The sequence below is a fragment of the Malaclemys terrapin genome, chromosome 12 (genome assembly GCF_027887155.1).
Source record: "Malaclemys terrapin pileata isolate rMalTer1 chromosome 12, rMalTer1.hap1, whole genome shotgun sequence".
In the NCBI taxonomy this organism is placed as follows: Eukaryota; Metazoa; Chordata; order Testudines; family Emydidae; genus Malaclemys; species Malaclemys terrapin.
In genome coordinates this window covers 33,368,155-33,381,920 of record NC_071516.1, presented here as the reverse complement: position 1 = coordinate 33,381,920, position 13,766 = coordinate 33,368,155, and the positions used below count along the sequence as shown (strand labels likewise).

The 13,766-nt window shown below is 49.1% G+C and overlaps 1 protein-coding gene across 5 annotated transcripts in view; it reads left to right on the top strand.

Annotated features, from left to right (window-relative positions):
• The window catches only part of ERGIC3 (ERGIC and golgi 3), a 59,184-nt gene extending 54,130 nt beyond the window's left edge, over nucleotides 1–5,054 (top strand). For 4 of the 5 annotated variants that reach the window (XM_054045636.1, XM_054045634.1, XM_054045635.1 and 1 more), the window contains 3 exons: nucleotides 1,918–2,054; nucleotides 3,259–3,314; nucleotides 4,176–5,054. In XM_054045636.1, coding sequence (XP_053901611.1) covers nucleotides 1,918–2,054; nucleotides 3,259–3,314; nucleotides 4,176–4,255 — 273 coding nt within the window. In that variant the 3' untranslated portion in view covers nucleotides 4,256–5,054. The remainder of the gene's footprint in view (nucleotides 1–1,917; nucleotides 2,055–3,258; nucleotides 3,315–4,175) is intronic. The other variant, XM_054045637.1, reaches the window with a different exon arrangement.
• The last annotated feature ends 8,712 nt before the right edge of the window (nucleotides 5,055–13,766 follow it).

The window sequence follows — 13,766 nt, the reverse complement described above, 5'->3', positions numbered from 1 at the left end:
CATACTTGGCATCAGAAGAGTTCTCCAGCACATCAGTGTCCAACTAGCTGCCAAAGCCACCCTGATCATTTCACTGCTTCTGTTAAGGTTAACCTGCTGAGCTGATGGGGAGCCTGGAGCATCAGTCATTCCTCAGAAGATGTTGACACTTTTTTTTTTTTTTTTTTTGAGGCCAGAGGGGCCATAATGGTCATATAATCTGACCTCATGCGTACCATGGATCATAGAATTTCACCCCATGATTCCTGTGTCAATCCCATAACTTGTAGCTGAGCTAGAATGTATCTTTTAGAAAGATATTCAGTCTTGATTTAAAGACTGCAAGTGATGGAGAATCTACCACATCCCTTGGTAAGTTTTTCCAGTAGTTAATTCCCCCCACTGCGCCTTGTATCCAGTTGAATTTGTCTAGCTTTGGCTTCTAGCCTTTGGATCTTGTTCTGCCTTTGTCTGGTAGATTGAAGAGCCCTATGCGATCAGAACTCTGCCTCTGTAGATACTTATAGACCCATGATCAAGCCCCTCTTAACTTTACCCTTTATAAGCTAAATAGATTGAGCTTCTCGCATCTCTTACTGTAAGGTGAGTTTTCTGGACCTTGAATCTTTCTTATAGTTCTTTTCTGAACACTTTCCAGTTTGTCAAGATCCTTTTTGAAGAGTGGACACTAGATTGATCTGGATGACATTGAGGCTCCTTGGATCAATCTCTCAATCCTAAATCAGTATGGGGAGGGGACACAGGAAGCTTTTATGTAAAACTAATGTGAGCCCAGGAGGTTTCGCAGTGACGAGCCAGAGAGCAGCTGTCTCCTACTCCATCTCCTGTTGAGGCAAGGTGGTGTCTCATCCATTTAGAGGGAGCTTGGTACAACCAACTCAACTACTGAGACCTGGAGGGTGTTGGGGAGTCATTCTGTAGCATTGTTCCCTGCTTTGGATGGGAAGATAGACTGTGCTTTAGTGAAAGCTATGCCCCTAGGCCTACGAGGGAGGGTGGATCAAAACTAACTCAGGCTTACCCTTTTGGGATTTCTCCTTTTGAAGCCCTGCAGTCTGGGCTCATGCTGAACTTACTGGATTCTCTGAGAAACGATTGGAAACATAATGGTTCAGTACACAGGCTGCATTCTGCAAACATCGCCACACAGCATGCCCAACCTCTTTGCAGAGGAAGCAGTGAATATTTCTTACATGATAGACATCTTTCTGCCATGTAGATGTTGCTTGAAAGCGCCTGATGTGTCAAGATAGAGGATGACATTTGCTCAGGGGACAAGGAAAGAAACACTCGAGGCAAATCGCTCCGAAGTTCGGAGATCTCCAGAGTGCGTCAGAAAAGAACTGAGGCCTTGAGAGAGCAACAAGGCTTTGAAATGCAGATGCTCTGAAGCAAGAATACCAGAGCACAAGTACAAAGATCCAGGCCACAGAACCAAGGTTCCTCCACAGCCTCCGAAGGCTGGAGGAACTATCAGCAGTCAGGGAGCCGAAAGGTCACCAGAATAAAAATTCCAAAGACTGGAAGACAGGGTGGAGCATTAGGGGAGGGTTGAGAAGTGCTGGAACAGTGGCTGCAGGCAGCTCTCAAGGAGGAACTGTCTGGAAGGTTCCAAAGATGATGTGGGGGGTGGGGAGGACTTGTGTTCCTACCCACGATCACTACCATTAGGCACCAAAAATCGTTAAGAGCTTGGGGACTTGTGCATGGCTCATTCTCACTCCTGGCTTTCAGTTCTCCAGAATCCTGCAGGATGTCGTCTTTAGTGAAGATAGGGTTAGGTCTGGGAGTGCCCCTCCTAGCATCCTCTAGGGGTAGGGTGGCCTTCAGCAGTGGCTCCAAAGTGCAGTCTGTACTACGTAGTCTTTTAGTTACTTTATTAATGAAACAATATTTCCCATATTTATTTCCTGCTAGGTGGTGAGGACTAACCAGTTTTCAGTTACCCGGCATGAGAAAATTGCCAATGGGCTAATAGGAGATCAGGGCCTCCCTGGTGTATTTGTGCTCTATGAGCTTTCTCCCATGATGGTGAAACTGACAGAGAAACACAGGTAAGGGGGTGTTTCTATTCACTTCATTCACCCTGCTTGGAAGGATGAGGCCAGTTCTTATACAACCTGAACCTCTCCAGATATTCTGACATAATATGGCCTATAGTGACAGTAACACACAATATATGTGAAATCTGTGTTTTGTGATGTTTTCAGTGGTGTGTCTATGTATTTTATTGTAGGCAGCTATATTGGGGATGGCACACACAGTGAAACACCAAGTATTTCTAACCAGTAGTCAACAAATAAAACACAGTCAAAGGGTACGAAAGTGTTTTGTTTAACATAGCCATATTTTAAATCAGTGATCTGATGAAAGGAGAATTCACAGCATTTCTGTTACTATGGAATGGTACTGATGGATGGATTAAAGTTGCCATCAAATAAACTTTCTGGCAACATCGCCCTGCAATTAATTCCTTTGTGTTAAGAATATTAACAAATGTGCTCACAGGATACGGTATATTGCACTGTGTGTTATCAGTTTTGGAAAGTGAGCTTTTGTGGTGCTGTCTCGCAGCAGAGCCCCATTGATCGTTGTGCAATGGTGGAAGTACAGCAGAAAAGAGTAAAGACATTCATATTTGGGGGGGTTAATCTCAAACACAACCACGTTAATGCTACATGAAGATCGTGAAGATAGTTCCTCCAGATCGTGCAGATAGAATTCAGCAAACTGAAAAGCACACACAGGATGTCGTAGTTTCGGTTCCTATTTCTCTTATGTCATACATTAATTACATATATTACTCTTTGTTAAATATATACCCTTAAACAAGCAGACTGTGCAATGTGTCTCAGGTCGTGTTACTTAGCCATGTGATATCCTAACTTTTTCCATGGTTCTCCATATTAATCACGTATTAACATGGGGTTTTTGTTTAGTTTTGAGGTTTTTCATTGTCAGTGCAGATAGGCATTGATGGTAAATTATTTGGCATGAGGACCTCTGCATATTTTATTGTATAAAGTGAGTATATCACTTCATGAATAGTGACATTGATAGCACTGGCCCTGTTTGCAAAGTATGGCACCCCTTCGCCTGAATGAGTTTTGGGATTTCATTTTCTTCACCATTAAACTCTTCCTTTTTGTTTTGTTTAAGCTCTATATTTATAACTTGCAAGCGATTGGTCTAGGTATTGATCTGTCATCATGGCACCTGAGCTCATGGAGATTATTCAACCTGTTTTCCTCTCTCTAGGCCCTTTACACACTTCCTCACAGGAGTCTGTGCCATTGTTGGAGGAGTATTTACAGGTATCAGAGCTTTTAGTTTCATTTTTTCTAAAATGTGCAGGCTTGTCGTCCTGCTCATACTAGGGCTGAAATGTGGATTGAATCTCCTTTGGGCAGAGATTAGGGCTTTCTTTGCCGTCCCTGAGGTGCCACACCCCATTTGGAGCTATACATTATCATTAGCATGAAAGTTCATTTATTTACAAAGATCCAGTTCACAATAGAAGTATAAAGACAATAATGTCTAATTTCAGCATAAGTGGCAGTACGAAAAGAAGCTAACTTTACACCGAATTTCCATTTGAAACAATAACAAAGTTGAAGAAATATAACAGAATCTCTGTTGTTACTATACATTTGAGTCATATTTGTCTAGAAAATGTGTCTGACCAGGGAAAAGCTTTCCAGAAGCAATTTCTTTTGTCAAATGAATCTGTCTTGTTCTAAGCAGGGTGGTTGGGGCTTTCAGGGTATGCAGATAGGTTTGGAAATAAATATGCACAATGAGACACATGGGGTAGGGGCCCATCTGTCAAAGGGAGACGTCTTGTCCTTTTGCTTTGGAATCCTGGCCCCTTAAGTTCTGTGAGAATGGGGTTTAATCTCTTGTCTTTTGGATACCATTCTGTTCTTCAGCGCATGCATCAGCTGCCTTGGTGAGAATGATCTTTGTCCTGAGAAGCATAATCCCATCTGTGTCTCATCTCCATCAGAGGAGATCAGGGTCTCCACAATCTCCCAGGGAGCTGCAAGGATTCTGTTCTCTGTGCATAGAGCTGGAACTTCGCCCTTGGGGGAAGGGTTCTGTGTTTGTCCCATGAGATAAAGCATTTTCTTCTGTTTTGTGGAATGTCTGGGCTGATCCTTCTTTTCTTCTTTCAGTGGCAGGACTCATTGATTCCTTGATCTATCACTCTGCTCGTGCCATTCAGAAGAAAATAGAGCTTGGGAAGACGACGTAGATATGAAATTGCTGCAGCCCATGAAGAATGCAGAGAGGAACTAAACAAATCCTTCAAGACACAAGTGACCCCCTGAGTGCGCAAAGAGAAGATACCTGGGATTACCAGACACCCCCACTCATCCTTCCATCGCCATCTCTTTGTGCTTTGTTTGGCATTGATTTATGGACAGGACAGCTTGATCCTTGTTCCTGTGAGGATTTTTCATTAGCCATCTTGTCAGGCTGTGCAGACCCTCCTGTGGGCAGCCTTTCGTGCCCATCGCTGTTGAATTGCCCCTGAGGCTGTTGTAGGAGGAGCAGCATCCAGTTATGAGATGCTGAATGGATTAAAGTTGCCATCAAATAAACTTTCTGGCAACGCCACCCAGCAGTTATTTCCTTTATGTTCAGAATATTTACAAATGTGCTCACTGGATACAGCATCAGACATCTGTCAAAATGTGCTGACCCCTCCTATCTTGCCCTGCCGAATCTCAGGCAGTAAGGTGTAAGACCTAGCACACGAGACATGGTTACAAGATGATAAATCTCTGCCTAGGGCACCTCAAAACTCCAGCAGTAGGGATGCTCAAAACTGCTCTTTCAATGCAAGAAAAGTGATCTGTGCTAGTAAGAAACCAATCTTGGCTGTTTTTAAAAATGTTTCGTCAACTTTTTAAATTGAATCGTATTTTCACTCCCCATATCCTTACCTTTTGTAATAAAATATATCATCTGTGGATTTTAGTAAAGCATTTGGTAGACTGACTCAATGTAACTAACTAATTAATTTATTAAAATTGGTTAATTAACTTTGATCCCATACTGGTACGTGAATGGAAAACTGTCTGAAGAACCACAAAGGTAATGATGAATGGCAAAGTATGCAGGCAGGATGGCACGGTTAGATCTGTTCTTATCATTTATATTAGTGATTGGCCAAACTGCATGTTAACAAAGCTAGCAGATGATACTAAAACTGACTCTGACTCTGGGACAAACTGGAATTATAACAGTGTACATCAGGATGGAGTAATGTTTGTGAGCGTATAGCAGTAATTTAGTGTAAAATACGTTACAGGAATGGTGCAATTATCCCCAAACCAAACGCTGTCAGTCCAAGAAATTCTGAGTTAAGCTTTAAGTTAAAAGAAGCCCAATTTATTCAAGGTATGGAAATGCACCATTAAGGCACCTTGGCCCCAATGTGAGGGCACCCTTAATTCAGGCATTTCCTAACTTTTGAGGGCTTGACTTGGTCACCTTAATGTTCATGTATTGTAGGGGTTTTTAATGTAATTTCCTACAGTATAAAAAAGCAAACAAATAAAAATGCCATTCTGTGGAACCAAATGACTCCCCCATAGTTCATCAGCAGGGGTAGTATCTTTACATCCCTCGCACAGAGTAACCTTTGTCAGCAGTAGTAGGTTGTCATTCTCTGGGGCCCAGCCATTAGAAGGCAATGAGAGACTGGCAGCAGAGGAATCCTGACATTCAGAAATCCTTGGTACTATTCCAGTGTCTAAGGAGCCTGCATTCTTCTGCCCTGTCCCCTCCAGCCTGTTCTTGTCCCAGTCCCAGTTTCTCTTTCCCCCACCCATCTTTAGGCCCAGTCAGGTTGCTTCCTCTTCCTATTCCAGGCTTCCCGAACACCCAAGGGGGACTGTGGCAGGGCAGGGATAAAACCCCCTTTAAAGCCCTGCCAAAATTCTGGCTGCAGTCTGCTCTCTGGCCAGGAGGCCCGAGTAGAGAGACAGGTATTCAGCATCAGAGGGGTAGCCGTGTTAGTCTGAATCTGTAAAAAGCAACAGAGGGTCCTGTGGCACCTTTGAGACTAACCGAAGTATTGGGAGCATAAACTTTCATGGGTAAGAACCTCACTTCTTGCATCTGAAGAAGCAAGAACATGGCTGCTACTCTGAAACCTGTCATTATGCAAGGCATTGCATTTAGCCGTATGGAGTGGAAGTCCATTCTATATGCATCCGAAGAAGTGGGCTGTAGTCCACGAAAGCTTATGCTCTAATAAATTTGTTAGTCTCTAAGTACTACTGTGCCACAAGTACTCCTGTTCTTTTTGCGGATACAGACTAACACGGCTGCTACTCTGAAACAGGACCCTCTGTTGCTTTTTAAGTATTCAGCAGTGAGCCCAGCTGCAAGCCCTAATCAGGGCTGGCTCAGAAGAACATGCTGAGCTGAGTGCTGACAGCTGGGCTGAGGCAAGTGAGGACTATAAAAACCCTGAACAAACCTCAGACAGAGGCCTAGACCGGGAGGAGACAGGAGGGTGGTATCGCTGTCTCCTTACCAAAGAGGGAAGCCTCCAAGGCAGGAGACCCTGGGGAGGGTCTGTGGGGCACTAGCTGTTGGGAGACGGGAACTGCACGAACGCTGTAAATAAAGACACTTAGGTGACCCAGCAAAGGAAGGTGTGGAAGAGTCTTTATTATACCAGCCTAAACACAGGGTGCAGGCATAAAAGTGGGAGAGCCACCACTGACCCTGTGACAGGGACCAATGAGAGCACCAGAGAGAGAGTCTGCTCTCAGTTCCTGTGACCAGTATGCAGCAGCTAGGTGCAGCAATTGCAGGGAAAGTATGATAATTACCTGTTCTGCTCCTTCCCTCCGAAGCACCTGGTATTGGCCACTGTTGGCAGACAGGATACTGGGTTAGATGGACCTTTGCTCTGACCCAGTATGACCACTCTTATGTTCTTTAAAGACCTACTCAGTCTCTGTAGCCGTGGGCTGGAGCAGGATCAGTACACAGCATTTTCAAAGAATTTAGTTGCCAAACTTAACAGGTCCCCACCGTTAAGAACTAATTCAGGGGCTCGTAACTTGGTCAAATTCAGGTGGATTTTTATAGGGGATCGCAAAAGACACAGCTCTGACACCAGGGCAACCTTCCTGCCAAATTCCAAATCCTTGCTCCAAAGCATGGAGGTGCTAGAGTTTCTTAACTAACAGTGGGAAGAATATTTTTAACATGGGAAGAACTGTATTTTTCCCTAGCCTTGTTCTGAGAAATGCTTGGACTGTTGTGCTTAAACTTTTTTGGAAAAAAAAGCAAAAGCCTGAAGCAGACACATGGCATGGAAAATTTCAGCCCAAATGGCAAAAATTGGCAACATCGAAGCAACTGAAAGCAAGGTCTTATAATGGGAAGTGTCATGCTGCCTGAGCCATGGACAGTGCTACCAGCTCTGCCTGTAATCTCGCTTTGTGACAGACCTGTCAAATGCATGTGCCATGCAATGTGTGACATTTGCCAAGTCTGCATGTGTAAGCATGTTCTAAATCCCCAGTTCCCTCTTCCTGTCAATTCCATCGGGAAGTAACTTATCACAGAAGTCATAATTTTGGGCCTGTTCCATCTTTCTCCTTTGTGCCCCATGCCATTTTTCCCTCTTGCTGAGGTCAACAGTGTATAGCATGAGGCTGTGCGTGGCACCATGTTTCCCACTATTGTCAACCCCAAGAGCTCAAACACCATGAGTCAGACCTTAAAATCATGAATTTTAAAAATAATAGATTATGTTGTTTTTGCCTGCCTGGGATTTTTTCCCCCAGGCAGGGTGGGATCATCTCAGGTTCAAATTCACCTTCAAATATACACACAGCTGCAGATCCCTGTTCACCACTTACCCCATCCTATCCACTGGGGTCTGGGGAACTGCCATTCAGTTGGCCCTAGCCCCCTCCTTACCTCAACAGGACAGACTGCTGTCCCACTCACATTCCCTCTCCATGCTCTTCCAGGGTCTCCTACCCCTCTTCTGTCCCCTCTTCCACCACAGCCCCACGTCCCTCTTGCCCCCCCATATTCCCAGCCTTCTGTCTGCCACTTGGCCTCCACATTGCCTGCACTCCTCTGACCGCTACCTGCACCCCACATCACCTGCACCCCTCTGTCTACCTCCTGCCCCTTTCAGTCTGCCTCCACTGACTACTCGTCATTTCCTAGCCTGTTTCCTAACACAATTTCCTCACCCTGCACACACCCCTCAGTCCCATTCCTGGAACCATCACATTCTCATGCCCTCATCCAGGGTAAAAGTCCTATTGACTTCAATAAGGCCATGGTGATGAATGGGCTTCCATCTTCCCTGAGATCAGACCCACTGGAAACAATGGGAGGTAATTACCATCTAAGGAACATGGCAACCATCTTGCTAAGGGAAGCCCCTGATTTCACACTCACTGACAGTGATGGGAGCAGGAGCCATTTTGGGTCCTTACCCAAAGCTTGAAAGCAGAAATCTGGAACTGTGCTATGGTTGGGGACTAGGTGATGCGAAGCCTCATGGATTGAGAAATTTCTAAGTAGATTAAACAGAGCACTAGCAGCTGTACTGTAGTGAAGAGCCTACCTTGGGTGGTGACTAGATGGTCTGTAGTGGCCTTTTTCAGCTTTAGCTCCTATTGGTGCACAGAAGTGAAGGAGATGATGTTACTGTTACATGCAGAACCTAACAGACAAAGATATAACAGGAGCCAATGGCTAGAAGTTGAAGCTAGACAAATTCAAACAGGGGTAGTGGTGGATTCTTCTTCAAGCGATCGCTCACGTCCATTCCAAGTAGGTGTGTGCGCGCCGAGTGCACAGTCGTCGGAAAGTTTTTCCCTTGCTGGTACCCTTTGGGTTGGCCGTGGAGCCCCCTGGAGTGGTGCCTTCATGGAGGTGTATGTAGATCCCTGCCGACCTGCTGCCTCTTCGGTTCCTTCTTACTGCCAGTGACGGTTGTTGGAGCTTCTCGCTCTTGCCTTGGGCAAGTGATTTCCTAGCATTCCCTTTCTTTGTATTGTAAATCATTGTATTCGCATAGCATAGTTTTTAATGTAGTTAGTTAATAATTAAGTTTTGTTGAGGGCTACCCCCTCCTGCTCTCTCCTTCGGGGACTGGGGCATGCTTCGGTCTTAAGGTTTCATACCTATGGGTCCTGCCAGAAGCCTATGCCCAGGGGAGATCCTCACGACTCCTGCTTAAAGTGCTTGGGGGAAGCCCATCAGACTGATAAGGTAGGATCTGCAGTAGGGTGACCAGATGTCCCAATTTTATAGGACAGTCCCGATTTTTTGGGGCTTTGTCTTATATAGAAGCCTATTACCCCTCACCCCCATCCCAATTTTTCACACTTGCTGTCTGGTCACCCTAATCTGCAGGAGCTTCTGCCCAAGAAGAAAAAAGGAGAGGGACTTAGACTTAAGCTTCTCTCAGTGAGGGAGGCTGCGCGTCGGCAAAGGACCCTGCACCCAGAGACTCACAGCACCACCATTCTCCAGCACCGAAGACGAGTTCGGCAGCCTCTCGGCACTGGTCACACTCACCGGTGCCACATAAAAAGCAAAGAAGAGCTGAGCGGGAGCGTTCGCCAACAGTCAGAGCAGTTGAGCATGATGGTGCCTGCAGAGTGTGTCCCGTGCACTCTGCTCCTGCTCAGGCAAAACCGACACCATTGACTCCGGCTGCTCAGATGGAACCCTTGAGTCCAGTCCCATTGGATTCCCCGGCACAGGAGAGCCAAATGGGAGAGTTGGACCTGCCATCTACTCCAGACACATTTGAGGCTGCAAGCGACCTCATAGAGATGGCAGCCCAGCAATCCCTGGCACTGGAACTGGCACCACATAGGGGGCCAGTTCTCTCCCAGGGCAAACCTGCCATGCTTCGGCTCCACTCTCCTCGGCACCACTCTCCAGCACCATCCCACACAGCATCTCCGTGATTCCCAAGGTCAGACTCAAGCTCGGAGTCAGAGCCGGAATCTTATATCTCCAGGCGGAGCCAGCACCATTCTCATCATCCATGGTGAGAGGAGACACACCAGGTCCCTGGCTACCTCAATGGCAGGCTCCGGCGCAGTGGCCTTTCTGGACTCCCTGGGTGTACCATCAAGCCCAGGGGCTGAGCTCCAAGTCCCTGTCTGTAACCTCAATCAAGCCCCCCCGTCTTCCTCAAGGGTGAGGGAACCTCCAAAGGGATCAGAGCCTGGCGCCCAACCCGGCACCGAAGTCGGCACTGAGGTGACGGCTGGCACCGTACCTGCCACTGTGCAGGCAGCATCACTGAGGGGAGGACCCCAGAGAATTAAAGGATCAGGAGGAACCTGTGTCCATGGGGGCTTCTTCATCTTCCTCCCCAGACGAGGCAGTAGTGGGCTTGTCTGCCTCTTTGCTGGCCCTGGACAATAGGGCCCATTAAGAGCTGCTTAGAAGAGTATCTCAAAACCGAGGTCTTCAGGCAGAGGAGGTGTCAGAAGACATTGATCCCATGGTGGATATTCTGATGCTGGTAGGGCCATCAAGGGTGGCCTTGCCCTTGATCAAGACCATTCACAACACCACAAAGACCCTCTGGCAAAGTCCCGCCTCCATTCCTCCCACAGCGAAGGGTGTAGAAAGGAAGTACTTTGTACCCTCCAAGGGGTACAAATACCTTTTCACCCGATCTCAACAAGGTATGCTGCTCGTGGACGCAGCCAACGTCGAGGAAAGGCAAGGGCACCAAGATCCCTATGCCAAAATCCAAAGAGGCAAAGAAGCTGGACCTCCTCGGCCATAAGGTCTATTCCACTGGGAGGCTCCAACTTCGAATTGCTAATCAGCAAGTGGTGCTCAGCCGCTAGAATTGTAATTCTTGGAACTCTGTCCAAGTTAAAGGCGCTCCTCCCAGCAGACTCCTCATCCGACTTTGGGGCTATCCTCAGGGAGGGTAAGGCAATGGCAACGACTTCTTTGCAGGCTGCGTTGGACGTGGAGGACTTGGCCACCTGTACAATGTCCACCGCCATTGTTATGCGCCGAAGTTGGTGGCTGCAGGTCTCGGGCCTCCCTCCAGAGGTACAGCAGACATTTGACAGCTCAGGTCTGTTCTCAGAACAGACAGACTCTAGGCTCCACAGCCTAAAAGACTCTAGAGCACCCTTAAAGTTGCTGGGCCTCCACATTCCAGCCCTGCAGAGGAAACATTTTAAGCCTCAGCCCCATCTCACTTCTACTCCTCTCAGCAGAGACAGGACTGTAGCAGGAAATGGGATAGGAGTAATAGGAGGAGGCCTCCACAGTCCGCCTCCAACCAGGGCCAGGGCTCGACGAGGCAGTCTCCGGCTTCCAAGAAAACTTTTGAAGATACGCCAGGGGCAACTCACCAGTCCACATCCTGGATCCTTCCCCCATCTTTGTGAACCGTCTATCCCATTTTTACCATGCTTGGACTCAAATAACCTCCAGACCAGTGAGTCTTGCACATGGTAGAATTGGGATATTCTCTCCAATTCTGAATCCTCCCACCTTCCCACCCACCTTCCCCATCCCTCTTCAGGGATTTTTTCAAACTGGGGCCTGCGGACCCCTGGTGGTCCCCCAGGGTACCCTGGGGCCCGCAGCCCCCGCCGCTCAACTCTTCCCCCTCCCTCCCAGTGCCTCCTGCACACTAAAATTCCTGCAGTGCAGCAGGGCTAAGGTACCTGCCCTGGCTCCACGCTGCTCCCGGAAGCTGCCGGCATGTCCCTGTGGCCCCTGGAGTGGGGGGGCCCAGGAGGTGTCCGTGAACTGCCCCAGCCCCAAACATCGACTCCGCAGTTCCCCTGGCCCTCCACCTAGGAGCCGCTGCCAGAGGGATGTGCTGGTCACTTTCAGGAGCTGCCTGAGATAAGCGCCCCCTGGCTGGAGCCCGCCCCTTTCACCATCTCCCGCACCCAACTCCCTCCCAGAGCCCAGACCCTGCACCCAACTCCCTCTCAGAGCCCAGACCCCGCACCCAACTCCCTCCCAGAGCCTGCACCCCTTATCCCCTCCTGCACCCAAACTCCCTCCCAGAGCCCAGACCCCACACTCCCTCCTGCACCCAAACTCCCTCCCAGAGCCCAGACCCTGCACCCCCTCCTGCACCCAAACTCCCTCGCAGTGCCTGAACCCCTCACCCCCTCCCGCACCCAAACTGCCTCTAAGAGCCCAGTGGCTGCACCCAAATTTCCTCCCAGAGCCTGCACTCCTCACCCCCTCACGCACCACCACCCCCTGCCCGAGGCTGGGGGAGAGTGAGCAATGGACGGAGGGAGGATGGAGTGAGCGGGGGCATGGCCTCAGAGAAGAGTGCTGGGCAAGGGCTGAGTGGGGGAGCTTGGGGGTCCCCGAAAAAATTTAAATCAAAATGGTGGTCCTCGGGTTGCTAAAGTTAGAGAACCGCTGCTCTAGAGTTCAGGGACAGGGGGTTCTACTCCCAATATTGCCTAATCCCCAAGGCCAAGGGTGGGCTCAGGCCTATTTTAGACCTGCGAAACCTCAACAGATTCATGAAGAAGTTGAAATTCCATGTGGTCTCTGGCTTCCATCATTCCCTCCCTGGATCCGGGGGACTGGTACGCCGCCCTCGACTTGTGTCCATAACTCTCCCACAGATGGTTCCTCTGTTTCGTGGTCAGCAACATTCACTATCAGTTCACGATCCTCCTCTTCGGCCTCTTGGCAACCCCTTGGGTGTTCACCAAGTGCCTGGTGGTCATGGCAGCCTTCCTATGGAAGCGGCAGGTGCAGGTATTCGCGTATCTAGCTGACTGGCTAATCAAGGGCCGCTCCCGGGCCCAAGTGGAGGACCACGTGAGCCTGGTGCAGACGACGTTCCTCCGGCTCTGCCTCATCCTGAACATGGTGAAGTCGACCATAACTCCCACTCAACGGATAGAGTTCATCGGGCCCTCCTGGACTCCAATCAGGCCAGAGCATTCATCCCGGAATCCCAGTTCCTCGCCATGAGCGTCATCATAGAGGATCTCAGCAGATTCTCCACCACGACGGTGCGGAATTGCCTAAAATTATTTGGACGTCACATATGGCTGCTTGCACATACGTGGTACAGCATGCCAGACTGAGGCTTCATCCCCTTCAGGCGTGGCTGGCCTGAGTTTACAGGCCAACCCGAGACCACTTAGACAGACTGGTCACTCTTACCCCTCAGGTTCTCGAGTCCCTCCGGTGGTGACTCAACCCACAGACAGTATGTGCAGGTGTAGCAATGCGGGACTCACCCCTGCGGCACCTCCTGCTGGTCCAGTATGGGAATTAGCTCTCCAGCCTTGGAGCACCCTCTGCAGGCCAATGTCCCGCTGTCGCTGGCCCCGTGACCCTCCCGGACCCCGGTGCCCCTTTCCCTTAGGTGCTGCTCCCTGGCAGTACCCCCACTCTCTGGGCTCCCCTCCCAGGGGAATCCGCACCCTCTATCCCCACCTTGCCTTAATGTTCACTGCCAGTCCTCATCTAGCCCCCGCACTCTGGGGCAGACTGCAGTCCATATCGCTCATCATCGACAAGGGGGGTTTGAACCTGCTACTTCCACCTACCCCTGGGCTGCAACCCCAGTACCTTTTCAGGCCTTTGGCTAGGCCTGCAGCCTGGAGGTTTTCCAGGCGGGAGCTCCCCGGCTCCCTTCCCTATTCCCCAGCACTGCTCTACTCCGGAACCTTACTGAAGTCACAGGCCCTTCTCTCTCTGCGCCTAGAGAGAGACTGCCTGTGCTCCCG